Consider the following 19,173-nt stretch of genomic DNA (forward strand, 5'->3'; position numbering starts at 1 on the left):
GCCTCTTGAATATGTCCTTTCATTTTTCAGGTCAGTGGAACCCCGTATAATAGCTATTCATCATGTTGTAACATTGAAATGACATTGGTCCAGCCCTATAAATATATGCAGTTTGATTAGATTCTGATGCTGGCGAGGCTGTTCTTTATGGCACACAAAACATAATCATGAGTAATAATGGTTCTAGAAGCATTTAATGTAAAATGTACAATGTAATTTGGCAGTTCAATAAGATCGTACACATTTATGATATTAGATTTGCTGCCACTAACTTTGATTAAATATTTTTTGACACCAAACTCCCTCAGTTAGTGTTAGTGTGTGTGAGAAGAGAACGGGTGTGGTTTATCCAGAGCATCCTTGGAGAGGCCGCCGCTGGAGCGGGAGAGGGAGAGGGAGAGGGAGGCCATGTTGTCCGGCGTTTTCCACTTGTTGTAGTTGAGGCCGGGGCTGAATCTTCTCTGGCTGTGATGGGGAGGGAAAAAGGTGGGGAAGTGAACGGGGGGCAGGACGAGCAGCACGGGCTTCAGCACCTCCTGAGGAGCTCTGCGGGGGCGGACGGCTGGAGCCACGGGGCTGGCAGGCAGAGCGGCGGGATGCGGGGACGCGGCGACGGGAGTCGTGTCGAACTCAGGGGTGAGGCTTTCGGGAGGTGCGCTACTTGCTTGTTTGGAGGCGGAGGGGGAGGAGGAGCTGGCGCATTCTCGTTTGGAGTAAGAGAAAGAGCTTGACACGGAGGTCCTTAGGGTTTGCAGGCTCAGTGCTTTTTGTCTTCCTGAAGGACGCAAACAGACCGTAGTTTTGAACTAAAGTTAGATTGTACAAGACATTAAATGTTGAACTATTTCTAATCAATCTAAACTTTAAGTCTTGTTGATCAAGCTACTGTCAGCAACTTAGTACACAAACAAGAAATAGGAATAAAGTCCAATATTTTATGTATTTAACAAAGAAGGTCTTTGTTATGAGAGTGGCATCAATATTTATCTAATTCTGGGGTAATCAGCTGTACTGTGCACCATACAACTACACTTATGACGTACAGTAGGAGTGTAAGGATCACACCGACCTTGCGATGACTGGCGCACGTTTGTAAATTCCCGGTGTCCACACAGAATAACACTGTTACTGCCCTTGGTCTGGTGGTCTGCTCTGGTCTTAGACGGAATACTGGCGGGCAGGTGGGACGGGGAGGGGTGAGAACGGGATGCTTTCTTCGTCCTGTTGGGATGTCCGTTGTGCTCTTTTCTGGTTGGCGGGCTGGAGCCGATCTTGTCCAGTAAGCCTCTGGCATTTGCTCTGGCAATTACATCCTGAGCTCCCTCCAACGGCTCAGGCTGCAGCGAGGAGATTCAGATTTGATTTTATTGTCATGACCAGATCTATAGGTGGTAAACATCCAAAGACTCTGGAGTCAAATGTGCGAAATGTTCACAGAGAAATGTATGATGATACAGTTCTGATACGCAAGTCCTAGAAGATACCAGAGGAGGAGAGAGGAGAGGAGAGGAGAGGAGAGGAGAGGAGAGGAGAGGAGAGGAGAGGAGAGGAGAGGAGAGAGGAGAGGAGAGGAGAGGAGAGGAGAGGAGAGGAGAGGAGAGGAGAAAGCCACCATGTCCTTGCTGCTGGCTACAGGGTCACCTGCTGCCTCAGCAGCAGCCCACCGCTCTCCTCGATGCCTGAATTATTCACAAGCGCAGCGTACAGGGACATGCAGCCATGCGAGATTTTGTGTGCATTTTGTTTTTGAGGTGCCTTCATGTACTTAATGCTGCTGTCACTGCAGCTTGTCTGTACTCTTTCGCATACGTGAAATAGCCAGGTACACATTTGTACATTCCGCACATGCGTGTACCCGTGTGGGCCGCTTCACTCAGGTAAACACGTCGTAGAAGCACCTCTGTAACGGAGTCTTTAGTAGACGTCCCGAACATCATTGATGTTAACTCATACAGACAGGGGGCGCTGAATTATTCAGCGGACACTCGCTTTCTTCCACCTCACCCCTGTACATCTCACTTCCCCTCCATCTCCACTAACCAGCTATGCCGCACTTTATAAATCTCTCATTTCCATCTACACACCAAACTTAGCCGCCGCGGCATTTTCCTGGAGCTGGACCCATTCTTTTTCAGAAACCATTACATCCAATGGAGCTTGACACCTAAACCCAAATTTATGAAACTCGCCTTCAGCAAAGCACAAAACAAAGCCAAAGTGAAAAATGTAGGGCCCTGAGTCTCCTATTAATATTGTCCGAATTCACCCTTCAACACTACTGGTCTTTTGGACAAACGTCCATCTGAGATGTGCTCTGCTTCCTCTACGAATTAGGTCAGAAACACATCACTTGAAAGTCTTTATTGTGCCCAGCTGCTCTCGTGTGAAAGGCTCATAAAGAACTTTATTTGGCAGCAATATGACAGCCGATATAAGCCAGACAACATTCAAACACTTATATAATTGCAATTTTTATGGCTCTTTTCAGAGTGCCACAATAACTTTTGATTAGCTGAGTTTATTGGAGGTGGGGAGAAAAAAATCCTGTTTGAGGCGCCATTACAGGAGTTTGATTATCTTTTCATTCCTGTCTGTGGAGGGATAAAACGTGATAGATGGCCAGGGAGGAACAGACACTACAGTGTGAGAGAGCTCCGTCACACCCGGTGGGGGTAAAACGGCTTAATAACTGCATATTGGCATCAAAAGCATAACAGCAGATCTCATGATGTGAGCGAGTACAGTTCGTCATAAACATAGATGCGTTGTGGATTATGAGAATGCAGAGAAAGCAATCATAAAGATTTAATGAGACTCATTGTTGCACCTTTACCACCGCTATAAATCCTCTGTAACCTTCTTCATCTATAGCTAGTTAATAACCAACCACTGTGTCTCTCATCAACCACCCACAAACATAAAGGAAGGAGAGGAGGATGGGCAAAAAGAGAATGATGGAAGTGGATTGGACAGTGGAAAAAGACTCAGGGAAAAGCAATGAAAGCCTAGACTAGAAAGACTTAGAAAAGAGTCAGAGACAAAGTGCATCTCAATTACCATTGTTCATTAATCAGTCAGAAAATCATTAAAAAGTTCCTTTTTACATCGGCAATATTAAAGTTGCACAGCAACCTCAAAACTCATAAAAAAAACAACTTAACAGTGACTAATTCTAACAAACAATTCATAAACACTCTCCTAGACGGATTCACACTGTGTGTTTTATTCTCCCACTGGGTAATGAAATCCAAAACCAAACCTTAGTTTTAAGGCTATGCTTACAAACTGACTACAGCTTCCTCTCATATCATACGGACTGTTTCTGTTTCTAAAACTGAGTCACTATTCCCCTGAAGCCCTTATTAGACTCGGACATGCCCCCTGTGACCCAGCCTTAGAAAGTATAAAAATGGATGCAGAACTGCTCCTCAAAAATGAAGCCAAAGCAAGCAGAGTTCCCCCTGGTGACTGGCTGCAGTATAGGACATAAGTCCACATATTAGTGGATGGGACTTGGGCCGAACTAAAACACTAAAATTTATGTAATTAATAAAATTATGTTAGGTAGGTAATATAATGTTGATGCATTATAACAGGTACAGAGTATAAGGTTGGAGGTAGAGCACAGCGTACATTTCCACATTAAGTGAACATCAAACATCAAATGAAAATGTGAGTGAGTGGTCAGGTCATTGAGACCAAAGCGCCGCATGGGTCTGTGATCCACTCACGGACTGTGCTAATCAGACTCTGGCTCCAAACTTGTTGTACCTCCGGGAAAATAGCGTCAGTTTGGCCAGTGCCTTGAAGTGGCAACACATTGTCTGTCCATATTTATACAGCCTATGGACCCAGCACTCTTATTTCTTCCCGCGGCAGCTTGACCTCCTTCCTCTATCAGTCTGTCACAGACTGTGATGTTCATTTTCACCTGATCTTAACTTCCGTGGCTTGTTAAGTATCTTTCCCCCCTCTGGCAAACAAAGTAATAATTCAAAGGTTTGTGCTTCAGTTTCCAAGTGGTTGCTTGTTTTTGGCAGACAAACCTCCATCTTCATTCTCACACTTATAGGGTTCCACAATTAAACGCATTTCATGATGACTCTGTTGTGTTCTGTGTGTATCCGAGAGAGAAACATCCGTGCAATGGTGTTTCCAGACTCATGGGAGGAAGGACCAGAATTTCTCAGCAGATATAAATAAAGGATCAGCCAGTGTTTCACCTCAGTGTGTTCTATCTGCGAGTGTGCAAGAAACCATCACAAATTCTTTCTACAGTGCACAGCACTTTGAGGGCCGCACAGATAGTCAGGCAACCTCACAACAGTGAGCCCATCGTATTGATAAAGCTCCTGGTCAGGTCCAGGGCTAGTGACATTTCTGAGAACAGAAAACCTTCGCCAGGGCCACTTGCTAAATTACCTAAAGCTGACCTACTTACCTGTTTGACTAAATACAAAAGCAACAGACTGGAGGTTTAGCTTTTTCAAGGAGCCTAGCAACAAGAGGTAAAGTGTAGACTGCATCACATAGAAAAGGTGTTGACTTTGCACTTCAAGAGGAAAACAATACATGTGCACTTCAGCTAGAGTTCCACATCAATCTTCTGCTGTCACAACTATACTTAACAAAATATTTAAAATAAAGTGACTATTGTTTATGTATAAATTCCCCGGCCTCTGTCTTTCTAATAAGATCTCTGCTTAAGCAGCTTACTTCTCTGTCAAGAACAGCCAGAAAGCAGCCATTGTTGATCTCCGAAGGCTCCAGCATAAAGAAGGAGTCTGTTTCATCTGCGGCCACTGCATGGTTGGATGAACTGAAAGGGGAAACACGTGGCCTGGAGGGAAACACATACATACATAAACAGCAAAATGTAATTATATATAAATATTACTTTTTAAAATACTATTACATGCTTTATACACATTACCATCTTAAGCAAATGGTGGTTGATGCAGCTGATGATTAGAGTAGATTGGCTAAACATTTATTTATTTTTTTTTGCCTAACTTCTAAAACACACCACATGTCTCGTTAAAGAACGTGAAGGCACTCGTTGGAATACATTAGGTGTAAGAGAAAGGTAAACTTTAACAGGACTAAAATGTTTAACCACACACACACAAAAATTGAAAAAAAAATAGTAAGTCAAGACCTTTTTTTCTACGGCCTTTACAGCCCTTACAGACATAAAATGGTGCCTTTGATTATATTTTCATAGAATCTCCTGTCTGAAATGCGCAGAAGCTTGTCTGAAAGGAGACACGCAAACAACTCAGAAAACTGACAGACAGCAAGAGGATCAGACAAAAAAGGCACTAACAAAGGCAGAAAATACGCTAGGGCACAGAGACTGAGGCTAACCTGAAGTTTGCTTTTTTCGGTTCGCCCTTCTGGTCTGAGCGGGCTTTGGCTCGCTCCAGGGCTGAGCTCACGACATTCACATTTTCCTCCGGGTACGATGAACAGGTAGAGTACACAACTGCCAAAACCTTGGGGACTAAGACATAAAAACGCACATTCAGTTGAAAAATGTTTCATCTCTTTTTATGACAGTTACATTTGATTATTCAAGCTGAGCCATCCTCGTCATCAAGCGCAGCCTTTGAAGAAACGGGGTCTTGAATATTAATTTCTTCGTACTGTTTATGAATGTAAATTGCTCATTTTCTTTCCCTGCCGCCGGCTTGTGGATTTGTGAGGCTGTTGGCAGTTTGACTTCTGCCTTCGCTGGAGCTTTGATTTCTTTCTTGCTCACTAATTACAGCCAGACAGAAACAATTAACCGCTGATAACAAATAAAACCTGCTCAGACCTGGCACGAGATCAAAACAAATGTGAAATATCAGTTGTAGGAAAAAACGACTACGGCATGAGGCAAACAAACCAAGGTTTCCTGAGGTGGGCCTGTCGAGCTGTGTGTGTGTGTGTGTGTGTGTGTGTGTGTGTGTGTGTGTGTGTGTGTGTGTGTGTGTGTGTGTGTGTGTGTATGCGTGTGTGCACATTTGTCTATGCATGAGCGTACATGGAGACACTGAAATGAGACCATCGACTCCACTGAGCCACAGTACTCAATACGCACCCACCATTAATTACCAGTCTCATTAGAAAGTATCTACAGTGGCAAAAACATGGACAAGGGCTGGTCGATAGCAGCGTGATTAGAGAAGCTGGTTTACATCTCAGACAACTGAGAGATCCCACCTGCTCGACGAACATCTCCCACACCAGACGAAGAAAGAAGAACAGAGGCTAATGAATGTAGCTACATGGATTAATGCTCTAACTGGCAGAAAATGCAATATTTAGGACAAGTGAATTCAACTGACCAGAAAGGTGCTCCGTGTAGAATAGAGACGTAACATTTGCACGAGATAGAGTGAATATGCAATACAAATCAGAATTACTGATGACTTGTTTACAGTTCACAAGGGATGTTGCAGAAGAGCAAGATTATTATTAAAGACTCATACGATCATCAAGAAACACCACAGTGTTTCAGTTTATTGGCACATATGATTACATAATTAGGAAGGGTAAGCTTCACTGTCAGAGAACTGAGACAGTCTTCACACTTGACACGGAGATCTTATGGTGCCTGAGTCTGAGTGTGTGTGTGTGTGTGTGTGTGTGTCTACATGAGTGCAGGTGGTTTTACACTCACACTTCAAAGCATGATCAATATCCTTCCTCTGCTGAGCTACTAGAGATTCCAGTTTGCTCTGGGCTATGGAGGCGTGTGCAAGGTCCAGTAGGAGGTCTCTGTCTGGGAAAATCAAAAAAGAAAGATAAATAAATAAAATAAAAAGTTGTTAATTGTTGTATCGAACAGCTCTAAAATAAATGACATTCACGTAAGTGAATAAGTGAGGTGAAGGCTGTGGCGCCAAAAGGCGTTGAATAAAGGCAACTGGACTTGTAGAATTCCTTGAAGATGTTTGGCCACTCATCTTCTTCAGTTCTGAGAGACTAGAGGGAAGTTGAGTTTTAAATAGGAAAACTGGTGCCATAAATTCCATAAAGGCTGGGTACTTATGTGTCACTAAGAGGACAGGTCAGTACCCAGCAGTTTCTGGTTAAGCAAGTTTCCGAGTTTTCGTTTTTAAACCTCAACCTACGCGGATGAGTGGCCAAACGTCTTCAAGAAATTCTACAAGTCCAGTTGCCTTTATTCAACCCCTTTTGGGGTTTTTTGGGGGCACCATGACCTACATGACTGAGAACCTTCACAGAGACATTCATATAAGAAGTTGGATGAACTTCATTGAAATTGCAAATCAAGGACACCCATCCATCCCTTAACTGTCCCTGGTTAGGAACAGGTGGTTTACATTTAAATAAAGTTTTCATGCTCATTTCTTGCAGTATGCACCAGTGCTCATTATCCCAACACAACTCTAATTTTCAGATCATCATGTCCATACCTCCATTTTCTTGCAGTATGAACTCAACTGGGTTGCTGACTGCAGACAGAGAACACCTGGGGGTTAACAGAATAACGCGAACTTTCTGGAGCTGTTTTTCACCACCGTCCAAAGACTGGAAGACCTCCCGCATCAGCTTCACATCTGATGTGCACACACATGAAGTATAATGATGAATACCACAATCAGTGACACACATCTTCTCAGTATTTAATTTACATTCACAATAACCCGCAATATATCTTTGTAGAAAAATTCCTTGCCTGAAGGCATCTATTGCAGTTATGAAAATATAAATTGTGTCTAGAAGGGGTGGCAGACACTATTAAAAACACCACAAATCTTTACTGTTATTGTTCAACTCACAAAAAAACACAATTTGAATTTAAAAAGAGTCTAATAGTGTACTTAGTTCTTTCCTTTAACACAAAGAAAGGAAAAGACACCCAGTAATGTCATGAAAAAGACAAAGACAGGCAGCAGAGTGTTTTCTCATGTTCCATCACTTTCTGTCTTCTTGTTCTATTACAAAGACATAAACTGACAACACACTTAGACATTTCTGCTTACTCTTGCAGCCCATGGCGGAGATGGTGAGGTGTAGCTCCTCCGTCTGAGCGTCCGTACAATTGCTGACACATACGTAAACTGTGTGCTGGTTGTTACTGTTGCCTTTCTCTGCAATTAGGGAGGCGGTGTGGGAGACGGTGAGGCCAGAGAAGTAGCCCACCATAAGAACATCTCCTTCCTCTGGTAACAGGGAGCGCACTGTGTTTGAGACCAGGCTGCGTGATTTATCCTACACAGGGACAGGGAATAAAATGATTTGTTTGGGAAATAGACCAACAGGTTTCCGCTAAAATCTTCAAGATCCAGATTTTCAAAAGCACTGAACAGGTAATGGAGAGATAAATGGACAGATTGGAAGAAAAAGCAAGGAGAAATCTGAAAGAAAAGCAGAGAGAAATTGTGACAGAGACTCATAAAATGAGAAACACGCCAAGAGATGATTCATTAGGTGGTGGTGTTGAATATTTGATTGAATTAAATCGCTAAATAAGATTTTATTGTGTTTTAGTGCTCACAGTTTGTAATGCAGCTTTGTTTTAATGGAGTAGAAATGAAATGATTAAACTGTCCCCTCCTCCCAAACACGATAATTCTTCGTGGGTGAAGTATGAGCATGAGTGAAAGTGGTGTGAATTATTTGTATCTGGAAAAACTAATCTCAGACGGCATAAAGGAATTCAGTCTCACAATCGGTTCGAGCGAGTCCATTACCACAGTGAAATCATAAATATCTTAGGAGATTGATGGGGCTGAACTACTTTCCAGAGCCATAATAAAGTCTGCAGAGATGAGGCCACGGGATCTTCTTCTCTCTCGTACCTGGACGATGAGTTTGTGGTCACTGAGCAGCCTGGTGGAGCACAGCTGAACCTTCAGCTGAGCAGGGAACACCAGCGTGTCCCTGCAGTGGGGATCCTGGCAGAAGGTCTGGCCCTCCAACTGCCCAATTGATTTCACCTGTGAGAAGCCTGCGCTCTTCAGCACGCTCTGGACCTCATCAAGACTGGAAGCAAAGGGGAATGAGTGGAGGAGAGCAGATTAGTGGAAGCCCAAGAGGAGGGGGAAGGGGAGAAGGTCAGAGGGAGGGGGAAGAAGAAGAAGACTGACATCATAGATAATAATATAGAATAGTATAGAATGGCTATGTGGCCGTTTAAAAGACTTTAATAGCAATATGGACTGTAAAAGCTATTAAGATATATTTACACACACACACGCACACAGACACAGACACGCACACACACATACACACCATTAGTCCCAACAGGTGACCTTTACAGTGGCAGAGCTGGCTGAGGGGTGTTGCTGATTGAATCTGTCTAAAGCAGCAGGATTTACACCTAACTGAATCAGCCTGCCGTGGTATGTGCAAAAACACACAGACACACACACACACCCACACCCACACACACACACACACACACAGCTTGCTTGTTTAATTGGATGTCAGCTGGGCATCTGGCCTATAAAACATTGGACGGGACCCCAAGTTAAAGGTCCGTGTGTAAAAGTAGGTGCACGCGAATGCTTACAGTGCATTTCCTGTTTTTGTGCGCAGGTGCACATGGAAAGGTACGAGCGGGCGGACGTGTGCGCAGCTGACCTGCTCTTCAGTGTGTTGACCCACGCATACAGGGGAAGGTTCCTTGATCTCTCCTGCTTCTGCTTCACACTCTCCGGCAGGATACATTCGATCGACAAGAGGTCGTGTTTGATCCTGCAGCGAGCCAGAGAGGCTGCCAGCTTGGTTTTAAGCCTACATGCCACACAAACAAGTAAACAAAAAAAAAATTGATATTTCTATCAAATTCCTCAGTTTTTTGGGCAAGTGTCTTTATAAAAAATAAAGACACTTTTACAGATTTTTCACTTTTTCTTTCACTACCTGAGGAGGTACATTTCCACATCTCTGACTTCCTTTATAATTTCCTCCTTTCCCCGCCATCTGCGTGGAAGGAACTTCCTGTCCTGGAAGTCACAGAGCATGATGGCAACAAGGCTCATCTGATGATCTGGCTAATAAGAGCAAAAGGTACAGTCAGTTGGTTTCCATTTTAACAAGAGATCTTAACAAGAAATCAATGAAAGCAAAAAAAAAAACACAAACAGGCATGTTTCTTATTTAATTAACAATGCTGAGCAACAAGCTTGACATTTGGTGAATCTGAGATAGTGTTGTGTTTACCTAATGCGGTGTACCGTGTAGAGAATCTTCTACAAAGATTAAATTGTAACTAGTTTGCAGAAATTGACACAAGAATGTCAATAATTGCCTGCCATGACCACTGTCTCGCCAATGAATTAAACTTAGGAACTTATTTTCATCTGTATTTCTCCTCCTCTTTATTTCCATGACTACGCCCTATCCGTCTCCAACTCCACCTTTCCCTCCCCAAGGGTGGGAGGCCGCCATCCGCATTAGTAACAGATGGCGTTCCAAGGTAGCAACAGCTTGCCACATCCTCACTACTGGGAGAACCATCAGATGAGCGCGGATGTGTTCGTAGGGCGGCTAAGGAATTAGTCCACACTTATTATTCACTGCGGAGACGTTTTTAAAGGGCGACTTCTGCAAAAGGTTGTGTCACTACACTTCTCCCCTCCTGTCCTCACATAACTTTACCAAGGTTAAACCCTCGGGTGTGGGAAAATTCCCAGTCGCTAAGCTGCATGGCAACAATGTCCCACGGTGGTGAACTGGCCCACAGTAAACACGCCACCTCTTAGCCAACTCTCATCCAAGTCTCTTACATAAGAAACCCTCTTGGTCTCACTTTATGTGCAATTTAATGTGACTAATTTTACACAGGGATCGGACCTTCACTGTGCTAAATGTGCTTTATACCCGATATGTTTCCCTCACCAGATTTCACATCGTCACTCAGCCTGTTTCCACCCTCCAGAGGATTCAGGCTTCATTTCCTCTCTCCATTGTGATCAAATGTGCTCCAGGCTCAAAGTCTATCTATATCCTCATTTTTCATTCTACTTTTCTCTCAATACCCTTGTGCGCCCCCTTTTTTTTACGGCCGGTCTACTCTTGCTCATTCACCTCTTTCTCCTCCCTCCATCAAGGTTGAACTTTATAGATGCCAGCAGTGTAAAAGACGGTGAGAGTGAGTTCTAAAGACTGTCTCATTGTGTCTGGGCTTTATTGTCTGGCGAGAGGGATGCGGAGTAACGACCTGCCACCAACACATAGAAAGTCGTTCATTTCTACCGGGGCCACATTTCACGAGGCTACAGCGCCAGTGTGTGTATGTGAGGACTGTACTGCAAACACATGCGCATTAATGTATCTGTGTATGTTTAGGCCCTCACTAAAGTGGACTTTTGTTGTCTACAATTTGTACACTCGGTGACAGCTCTGTTTCACCTCCACCGTGTCGTGTTTTTATTACTTTTCTCCTCCACCACCATCTCAGTAGACACAGCAGCTTTGAATTCTGCATGTTTTATCACCATCAACAATGTTAAAGAAACAGCTTAAGCTGCTCTCTTTTTTCCTTTATGCGGAGTGTTAAAATTAGGACAGAAGTACGTGGCAATCTCTCCAGAGGATACCTCCTCATTTAAGTGGTGGTGCTCTACTGGCGGCTGCAGGTTCACGGCTGTGCTGGGAATGTTTCTTTTACGACTATACGGCAAAATAATAACATTCAGCACAATGGTTCAGATGCAAGATTAGAGAAAACACTCTAATACCACATAGAAAACCAGTATCACTAGGTTGTTACAGCATTTAGATGTCATCAATTATTGATGGGGTGTTTTGGTTGAGAACAGCAATAAAGGAGGAGGTAGACGTATTCTGCCACATAGTAACTTTTTAGATGTGTTACTCCAAAGGGAGTGATTGTCATTGATTAGAAGAGAGAATTTAAACCAAACAAGGCGCTTTGAGAGCGGGTGAAAGGGGAGTATCAGCATAATACGTCAATATTACTGTTAGTGATTAGAAGTCTAGAGAACAGAGCGTGTGGAGTATAAACACCAAGACATAAATACTGGAGAGGGAAGCATGTTTACTTCTGTAACTATAAAAAAAAATACTGCTTACCATTGGTTGAGAAAGACACAAGCAGCTGTCAATTATCATGTCCTCCAGCAGTTCCTGATCTGGGCAGAAAAACAAGGTAAAACATGGTTAGCTAGAAGGATGGAAATGTAATAAGCAGGATTTCAGTGACTAATTATGTGTGTGAGTAATGATGATGCACATTAGCGCATCTTTTATATGATTGTGTAATTACGCCTTGAAACCCATCCCAACTATTTCATATGGAGCAGGAGATAGAAGCGAAATAAATGACCCTATCCATTTACTGATAAAATATATTCTACAAAGGACAAACCCATATCTAGAGATGAAAGCATGTTCAGAAAAGAATGTAAAGGGATTAAGATGAAGAGCAAGAAAGACTTTTGGAGGCATCCCAAATGAGGGTGATTCAATTTAAAAAGATAATTCAATTAAAGCATGGGTTTAATTTCCCGTGATTACATTCTTATTTGGTGCTTAATTAGAGCTAATCTGATTCCTCATTTGCCTCTTTTCTTTCATTTATTGTGTCTGTGCTTAGTGGGTGTGTGAAATCGAAGGACTAATGACATTAATGACATCTGAAGTAATAAAGAGGATACATTTAAACATGATCACTGAAACCAAATACAACCAGACAACAATGTGCAAATATAATAATATATATCTCCTTTTCTTTATCCTACACGTGTCACTTAAATGATGATCTATCTATCTATCTATCTATCTATCTATCTATCTATCTATCTATCTATCTATCTATCTATCTATCTATCTATCTATCTATCTATCTATCTATCTATCTATCTATCTATCTATCTATCTATCACTGAATTGATTGAGAAGATGTGTCCAAATTTTGACTGGTAGTGTATATCTTAATACAGTATATAACATATATAAACTTATATTAATATTAATCAGAACAAGGGATAATTCGGCTCCATCCGATGATAATTTTTGAATTGAAGTTGAACGGAGACAGTATTTTTAGTTCAGCCTGTAGAGACCATCAGCATATAGCATTTCACGCCACTTGTTTTCACTTTTAATACCCTATGATTACAGTCATCTTATAAAGGGGACACGGTAAAAGGCAAAAGCTGTCTATGAGATATTTAGGCATGGTTTACAGTATTTTTATTACCTCTGCATCCTGGCTACCTCATCAAATAAACAGGAAGTGTTTCATTAACCATCAGGATGCTTTCTTACACATAGACAACCAAATAACGCATTTCCAACTGTGAACGATGGACCATTGGATCATTTTCTATAGGTGGCAGACGGTGAGACATTGTATCATGTCAGGGTTTAAGAACAGCTGCTTCCAAAGTTACTGTGCAGGCAGTTTTTGATCGTCACACACTTCAAATGGGGAAAATGATCATTTCTCCTGGTGTTTTTCTGGTGAGATTGGAAAACACCTCTTTAGAGTAGTAGAAATGAAATCCAAATGAAAACCCACAGTTGCAAAACTAATGTGCCGTGTGTCTGTCACACATGTCAGCTCTTTGTTTCACACCTGTTTTTAACAGGGAAAATTCATAGGTTGCAAATGAGAATTAAGTTTCAGAAGCCATTCACAGAAACATCTTGGAAATCACAAACCCTGCTGTTATGGCAACATCACAGATCATGCCAGACGTCATGCTCAGTCTCATTCAAAGCACACTGGGTGCTCCCACAGTACTTAGGGCAGAACAAACATGTATCTGCATGTAGGTACATTCACACGTGCACAAACAGCCAAGTGCACAAATAAATGTTTCTAAGCGATAGAGCTTATCTTTAATTGAAGAAACACAGGTAAACAACATTAGCAACGGCCTTATTTCTAGCTGATATAGGTGGAGAAGGTTTACAATGGGGGCCGTTCCTGCAGAAGGCCTTAAAGATAAGCTCCTGAGAGATAACCACTCACTGCACACTGGAAATCAGACCCTTGAGGGGACCGGGACAGTTGGGTCTCTGGAGGTCATAGTCTTCCACATGCTATAAATCACACACACAGCAGTCTGAGTAGAACGCAGAGAAATTTCGGTTATAAATCACTTACAGCAGACACAGCGCTGGGTTTTACATGCGGGACGATGCAGGTGCATTTCTTGCCAACAGTCGCTCGACATGAGTCTGACATAAAATGTGTCCTCCATCAGCAGGAGGTTGTCCTGTTCATCGCAGGACTTCTACTGAGATTGTGTGTTTTGTGGCATTCGTCCAGGTGTTAGACAATGACTAGTGACTGATGGGGACAGTAGTCAAACAAATCCTTGGTACGAGAGCCACACTTGAATGCAATCACCTTTGCTCTTCAGCCTGGTCTTTGTCTCATAGTGTTCTGCATCAGTGCACCCAATTGCACATTAATCTAACAGTGGACTAGCCAAACAAGAAAAGAACCTGCCATGAGATATAAATTTGCCTTTGAACTATATGGTGCAATCTAACTTGCATATACCTGAGCAATTTAATATTTGCTGAGGCACACCAGTGGCGGCTGCTCTGGCTCTGGCATCAAGGACAAAAAAGACAGTCTTTCTCTCTTTTGTGCTCTGAGTCCAGCATAAAGCAAAGTGGTACAAAGACTGTCTGGCAGAACAATTGGACAGTGTGGACAATGTGGAAGAAATACTCAGAGGAGGCAGCGAAAGAGGACAAGAAGAAGGAAAAGGGAAAGCGGAGCATTTATGACCAGCAGCAAGGTCGATTCAATTTCTACCAGTAGAGATGCAATGACTTTACATTGCTTAATTTCATCATATAGTCTACCCAGAGCTACGAGAACACGTTGAATGACCAATCAACAAGACGTGAAGCCTTGAGAACATAATAGAACATAATCTACCTCAAGGTCAGTGATCAGAGTGATCGTCACCCATATATGAAAAAGACCTTTCTAAGAGATAAAAGAGGGGAACTATAAAAGCCCAGAAGAAACCGTCTAAATGAGGCAGAGAAGGAAGACAAAAAACTTGACTGCTACAAGTTGGCATTTTCAAGCTTCGTCTTTGTTTATGAAATGTCAAATTTACACCGGGGTAAACATCATCCCAACATCTTTGTTTCAGTATTGACGGACAATTACTGCTACGGACAAGTCTGTATCCTCAGCAACATTTTTGTTTTGAGCAGATAAGAGTAATAATCACCAGATCGATACCAGTGCTCATTGACATTTTGCTCTGCGTGCTTTTTGCTGCCCAAGCATTTCTTCTCCAGGTTAACAACTGACCTCAGCTTGATTTTGGATCGGTCAGTGCAATACAGCGCACAAACGCGATGTGTCTTGAGTGTGTGTGACTGAGGACACGCATGCGTGTCGCTAGAAATTCAATTTTTGCACCAAAACTCAGGCCCCTCAAAGGAGGAGAAAGAGGAGAGATTAACAAGTGGCATCCTGGAGGTGTCACTTCAGCGCAATCCAATTCTGCCAGAATAATGCTAAGATTTAATCAAAATACTTCACGTCATGTCTCTGTAACTGACATAAAGTTCCAAAAGATAATCAAATTTCTTCAAACCTTAATCCATTTAAAACGGTCAATTTAAAGAAACCATTCAATTAATCCTCTTGTTCTCCTAAAAGCTACTCAATGGTGGCTGCTTAGCTTCTTTTCTCAACATTATCTGTACAGCACGCTGAAATTCAACAGATGAATAGAAATGTTGAACGCGGAGGATTGGAACTGTAGAAGAACTATTAACACAGCACTGATAACACGGAGGAATATTTGTCTTTGAAATAAGCCCTGAACAAAAAAATCCTTTGGATTTAAAAGGAAATTATGTGTTGAAAGCTTTCTCGGTTCAAGCAAGCCCAGGTTTACTCTGCTCCTGCAGTGAAAGCAAATTCCTCACTAGTGATGTGTGTATACAGGCTTCCCCCCCAAAGAAAGGGATATGCAGAATATATGGAAATGAAGGCTCTAAGTTCTCTCTCATTTTCCGTACAGTTTCACCCAGTAAATGCTGTAGGTGGCAATTCAGTTCAATTTAGTCGCAGCTATAAGTAAATTGCCTACAGCTTTAAAGCTAATGTATGGGGCTCCAGTGAGGTGTTGGAGTTGTAATGATGGATATTTTGAAGTCATTTGCATTAACTTTGGGACATGAAAATCTGAGGCTTATGACGGTTCAGCGGACGGATAGTGAGATGGAACAAAATCATTCATGGCTACGAGGGTGTTCCTGCTACCTGACCTCTGCTTCCGCCAAGAACACGCTAAATCGATTCCAGTCGGTTTCACTCGCTTCCCCCTGCATTATCACCATGGTGATTACACACCCCTGTGACTTCGGTCGCCCGGACCCCACCCTAGTCCCTGAAAACAGATCATGGGCCAAATTGATTTGTAGCATCACAGAGAATCCCCCCCGGTCAATCTGGGATTTTTTTCTCTTCTACCTGCCCTTCATCAATCTATCTATATCCAATTCTACCTGTCAATTAACTTTCACGGGGCTATTCATTCTAATTTCAGATAGCGGTCGCTTTGCCAAGAATCAAATAGGTTTTACTTGCAATTTAAAGCACTTGAATGAATAAAACGTATAGGAACTGAACACCCTTTAGGAAGTCCTTACTCCAAGAGTGTTTAGGGGTTTATCTGTGAAGTTCTTGCCTGCACTGTTAAAGCCAGGGACCAAGATAGTTTTATGCGCTGTGGAGATGCAGTTCGTTATGTCCTCTTTTGAATGTCTTTTAACAGTGAAACAGGTTTAGAAACTAGATAGACAGATATCCACCCACAAAAAAACAAAAAACTCCTATTATTTATGTTTAAATTAAAAGATTCACTACGAGTAAGAGTACTAGTTTGCCTAAAAGACTCAGCAGATGGTGTCTATTAGATTGCAGCGTATTTGTGTTTGGTACACAATTCACTGATTTAAATCAGACGTTGCAACTGTCAGTCGTCATTGCTATTTACATCTATCTTCAATATAACTATGAAAAGTCTACTCCAGGTAAATATAAACTATGAAGGGACAAGGTTTTGCTTTTGGGAGGCTAGATATATGTGAGATACATGAGATACAGAAGACAGATGTAATGTTTATAGTGAAAAGAAACTATGTGAGAAGTAATGAGGAATGAAGGTTCGACAAATCCAGCCAACCCTAAGCTACGAGGTGTTACAAACTTACATTTGAGTGTATTGAAGGCCAGCTCGTACGCGGCGCGCTGCATCCCCTCATCTTTGACTGCAGGTAATGGGAGCCCTCTCTCTTTGCCATAATTCACCAACCGATGCTCAGCAGGCTTTTCTAGGTGGTTATTCTGGAAGATGACTGATGCCAGCAGGTAGACTTTATCCGGGAAGCCCAGTTGACTCTGACCACAGGTATCTGGAGGATCTGCGTGAGCGTTGCTGTCAGGTGGACAATCCAGCGGAGCCGAGCCTCCGCAGACAGTGATCTTGGAGCCACCGTTTTTTGTTTTGCATAGGGAAAGGCGACGCCCTGCATTGTTTTTATTTTTCACCATCTCCTTAAACACGTGCTTTATTTCTGACACCTGAAAACATGCCATGAAATTCATGTGATTAAACAATACACAAACCACAGTAAAAGTCAGAAATTAATCAAATTTTTGGTATTTGTGATTAGTATTGAAGTGGAGTAAAAGATTTATGCAAAAAAGGTAGAAAAAATATTATGCTATTTTTAGGGCGTTTTTGAAGAGGACAATTTTGTGTAACAATTTTTATCAATCTGGTACTACAAAAAAAAATAAATAAATAATAAAAATACATCAAAATCAATGTTGCTATTGATCACTGACATGTTCAAGGATCTAATAATGCCACCAAGAAAAATCCACTTTGCATTTAGATTATTGAAAATATTTCAATTTCTGTGTTTTGTTTTGTTTTCGAAAAATTTGTAATGCCATGAATAACATTGGCATATAAAGGGTTAAAAGTCAGAAATTAACCAAACTTTTGGTATTTGTGATTAGTTCTTATGTAAAAAACAAAAAGAAGAAGAAGAAGAAAAACAATATAACATATAACATAACATATTTTGAACGTTTTTGAAGAGGACACTTTTGTGTTTTAATGGTAACAACGATAACAATTTAGGTCACAAAATGTAAAAAAAAAAAAAAAAATTACATTTGCCAAATATGATATGATATCAAAAAGTAAAGCTGCAACTAAATTGTCATTATTATTTAAAAAAATAAAATAAAAATAAAATGGAAAAGGATACTTTTGTCCTTATCAGGGCATATTTGGCTAATATTAGCTTGTCATTATCTAAAAGCGACGCACCAAGGCACAAACAGTTACACAGTTGTGTTTTGAAAGAAGAAAGGCAGACGCGTGAGATGAAGGCAGTGATTTGAGAGAAGCAGAAACAGTACAGTATGTGTGTGGTTAATGTTACCTTGGGAGAAGAGTGTCCTCTTTTCTTGTCAAAATCTATTACACTCGTCTCTGTGAGTCTCCATCATGTCTCCCAGCGCTGATAGTTAGTTTAACGGTACTAACGGTCGCTCTGTTGTCCTTCGCAAAGTTTTCTCCGCCAATAAATAAGCTCCCTCTAAACACCTCTCTGCGTTACGAGGCTATAACAATGGTCTCTGCGGTGGTTTAATGCAAGCTCTGTCCCTGGAGTTTTTTTTTTTTTTTTCCAGTGAGGAAAAAGGAAACGCTATAGGGCAGACTCTCCGTTTAAAAACAAACTTTTCTGGACCACTTCGGATTAGCGTGCTTCCGTCTCCATGGCAACCGCATGGCAACGCCCGGGTCCTCCTCTTCAGGGACCGGGGATCAATGTCCAGGACGTCCTCTGGACATGTGTGTCTCTGCGGGCTTGTTAAAAGCGTTTACAGGGCGTTGTAGCAGAGAGTTAATGACAGCGGTGGCTGTGGACAGTAATACATAAACACAATTACTTACAGATGGCGCACAGCAGCTGCTTTAGAATAAAAATGCATGAACACATGCAGGGATGTAAACAGACACGGGCCCCAGCCACTTTTATCAAACCCCATTTTATGATGTTACATCTAACTAATTTGTTTATTGTTTGCCGTCTTTGAAAATGTAGAGTGTCCTTCCTAAAGCTTCATATAACAATCAAAGTTCAAATAATTTCCAAATCTCTTAAATTGGAAAGCAT

General features: G+C 41.8%; 1 protein-coding gene across 2 annotated transcripts; it reads right to left on the bottom strand.

The window, feature by feature from the left end:
- Positions 1-175: 175 nt before the first annotated feature.
- LOC125007941 (putative methyltransferase NSUN7) lies at positions 176-18,768 on the bottom strand. 2 transcript variants are annotated; one of them, XM_047584888.1, is made up of 13 exons: positions 18,436-18,767; positions 17,191-17,560; positions 12,058-12,116; positions 9,883-10,013; positions 9,601-9,753; positions 8,817-9,000; positions 7,998-8,226; positions 7,428-7,571; positions 6,668-6,769; positions 5,368-5,503; positions 4,717-4,840; positions 1,070-1,337; positions 176-775 (listed from the first exon to the last, which is right to left on the bottom strand). In XM_047584888.1, exons 2-13 carry the CDS (start codon positions 17,528-17,530, stop codon positions 315-317), a joined length of 2,331 nt encoding a protein of 776 aa, XP_047440844.1. In that variant the 5' UTR covers positions 17,531-17,560; positions 18,436-18,767; the 3' UTR covers positions 176-314. The 2 variants fall into 2 exon arrangements, with proteins under 2 accessions (XP_047440844.1, XP_047440845.1); XM_047584889.1 differs by lacking the exon at positions 7,428-7,571 and having other exon boundaries at positions 18,436-18,768.
- Between the last annotated feature and the right edge of the window lie 405 nt (positions 18,769-19,173).

Source organism: Mugil cephalus, chromosome 5 (genome assembly GCF_022458985.1).
Source record: "Mugil cephalus isolate CIBA_MC_2020 chromosome 5, CIBA_Mcephalus_1.1, whole genome shotgun sequence".
Classification (NCBI taxonomy): Eukaryota; Metazoa; Chordata; class Actinopteri; order Mugiliformes; family Mugilidae; genus Mugil; species Mugil cephalus.

Bases quoted from the DNA above. Each gene is read 5' to 3' on its own strand.
- LOC125007941 (XM_047584888.1), bottom strand. From the start codon at position 17,530: ATGGTGAAAAATAAAAACAATGCAGGGCGTCGCCTTTCCCTATGCAAA. The intron at 5,504-6,667 runs GTGAGTGTAAAA...TTTATGTCTTAG, and splicing joins TATTGATCATGCTTTGAAGT to TCCCCAAGGTTTTGGCAGTT. The intron at 4,841-5,367 runs GTTAGCCTCAGT...GTTTCCCTCCAG, and splicing joins CCGAAAAAAGCAAACTTCAG to GCCACGTGTTTCCCCTTTCA.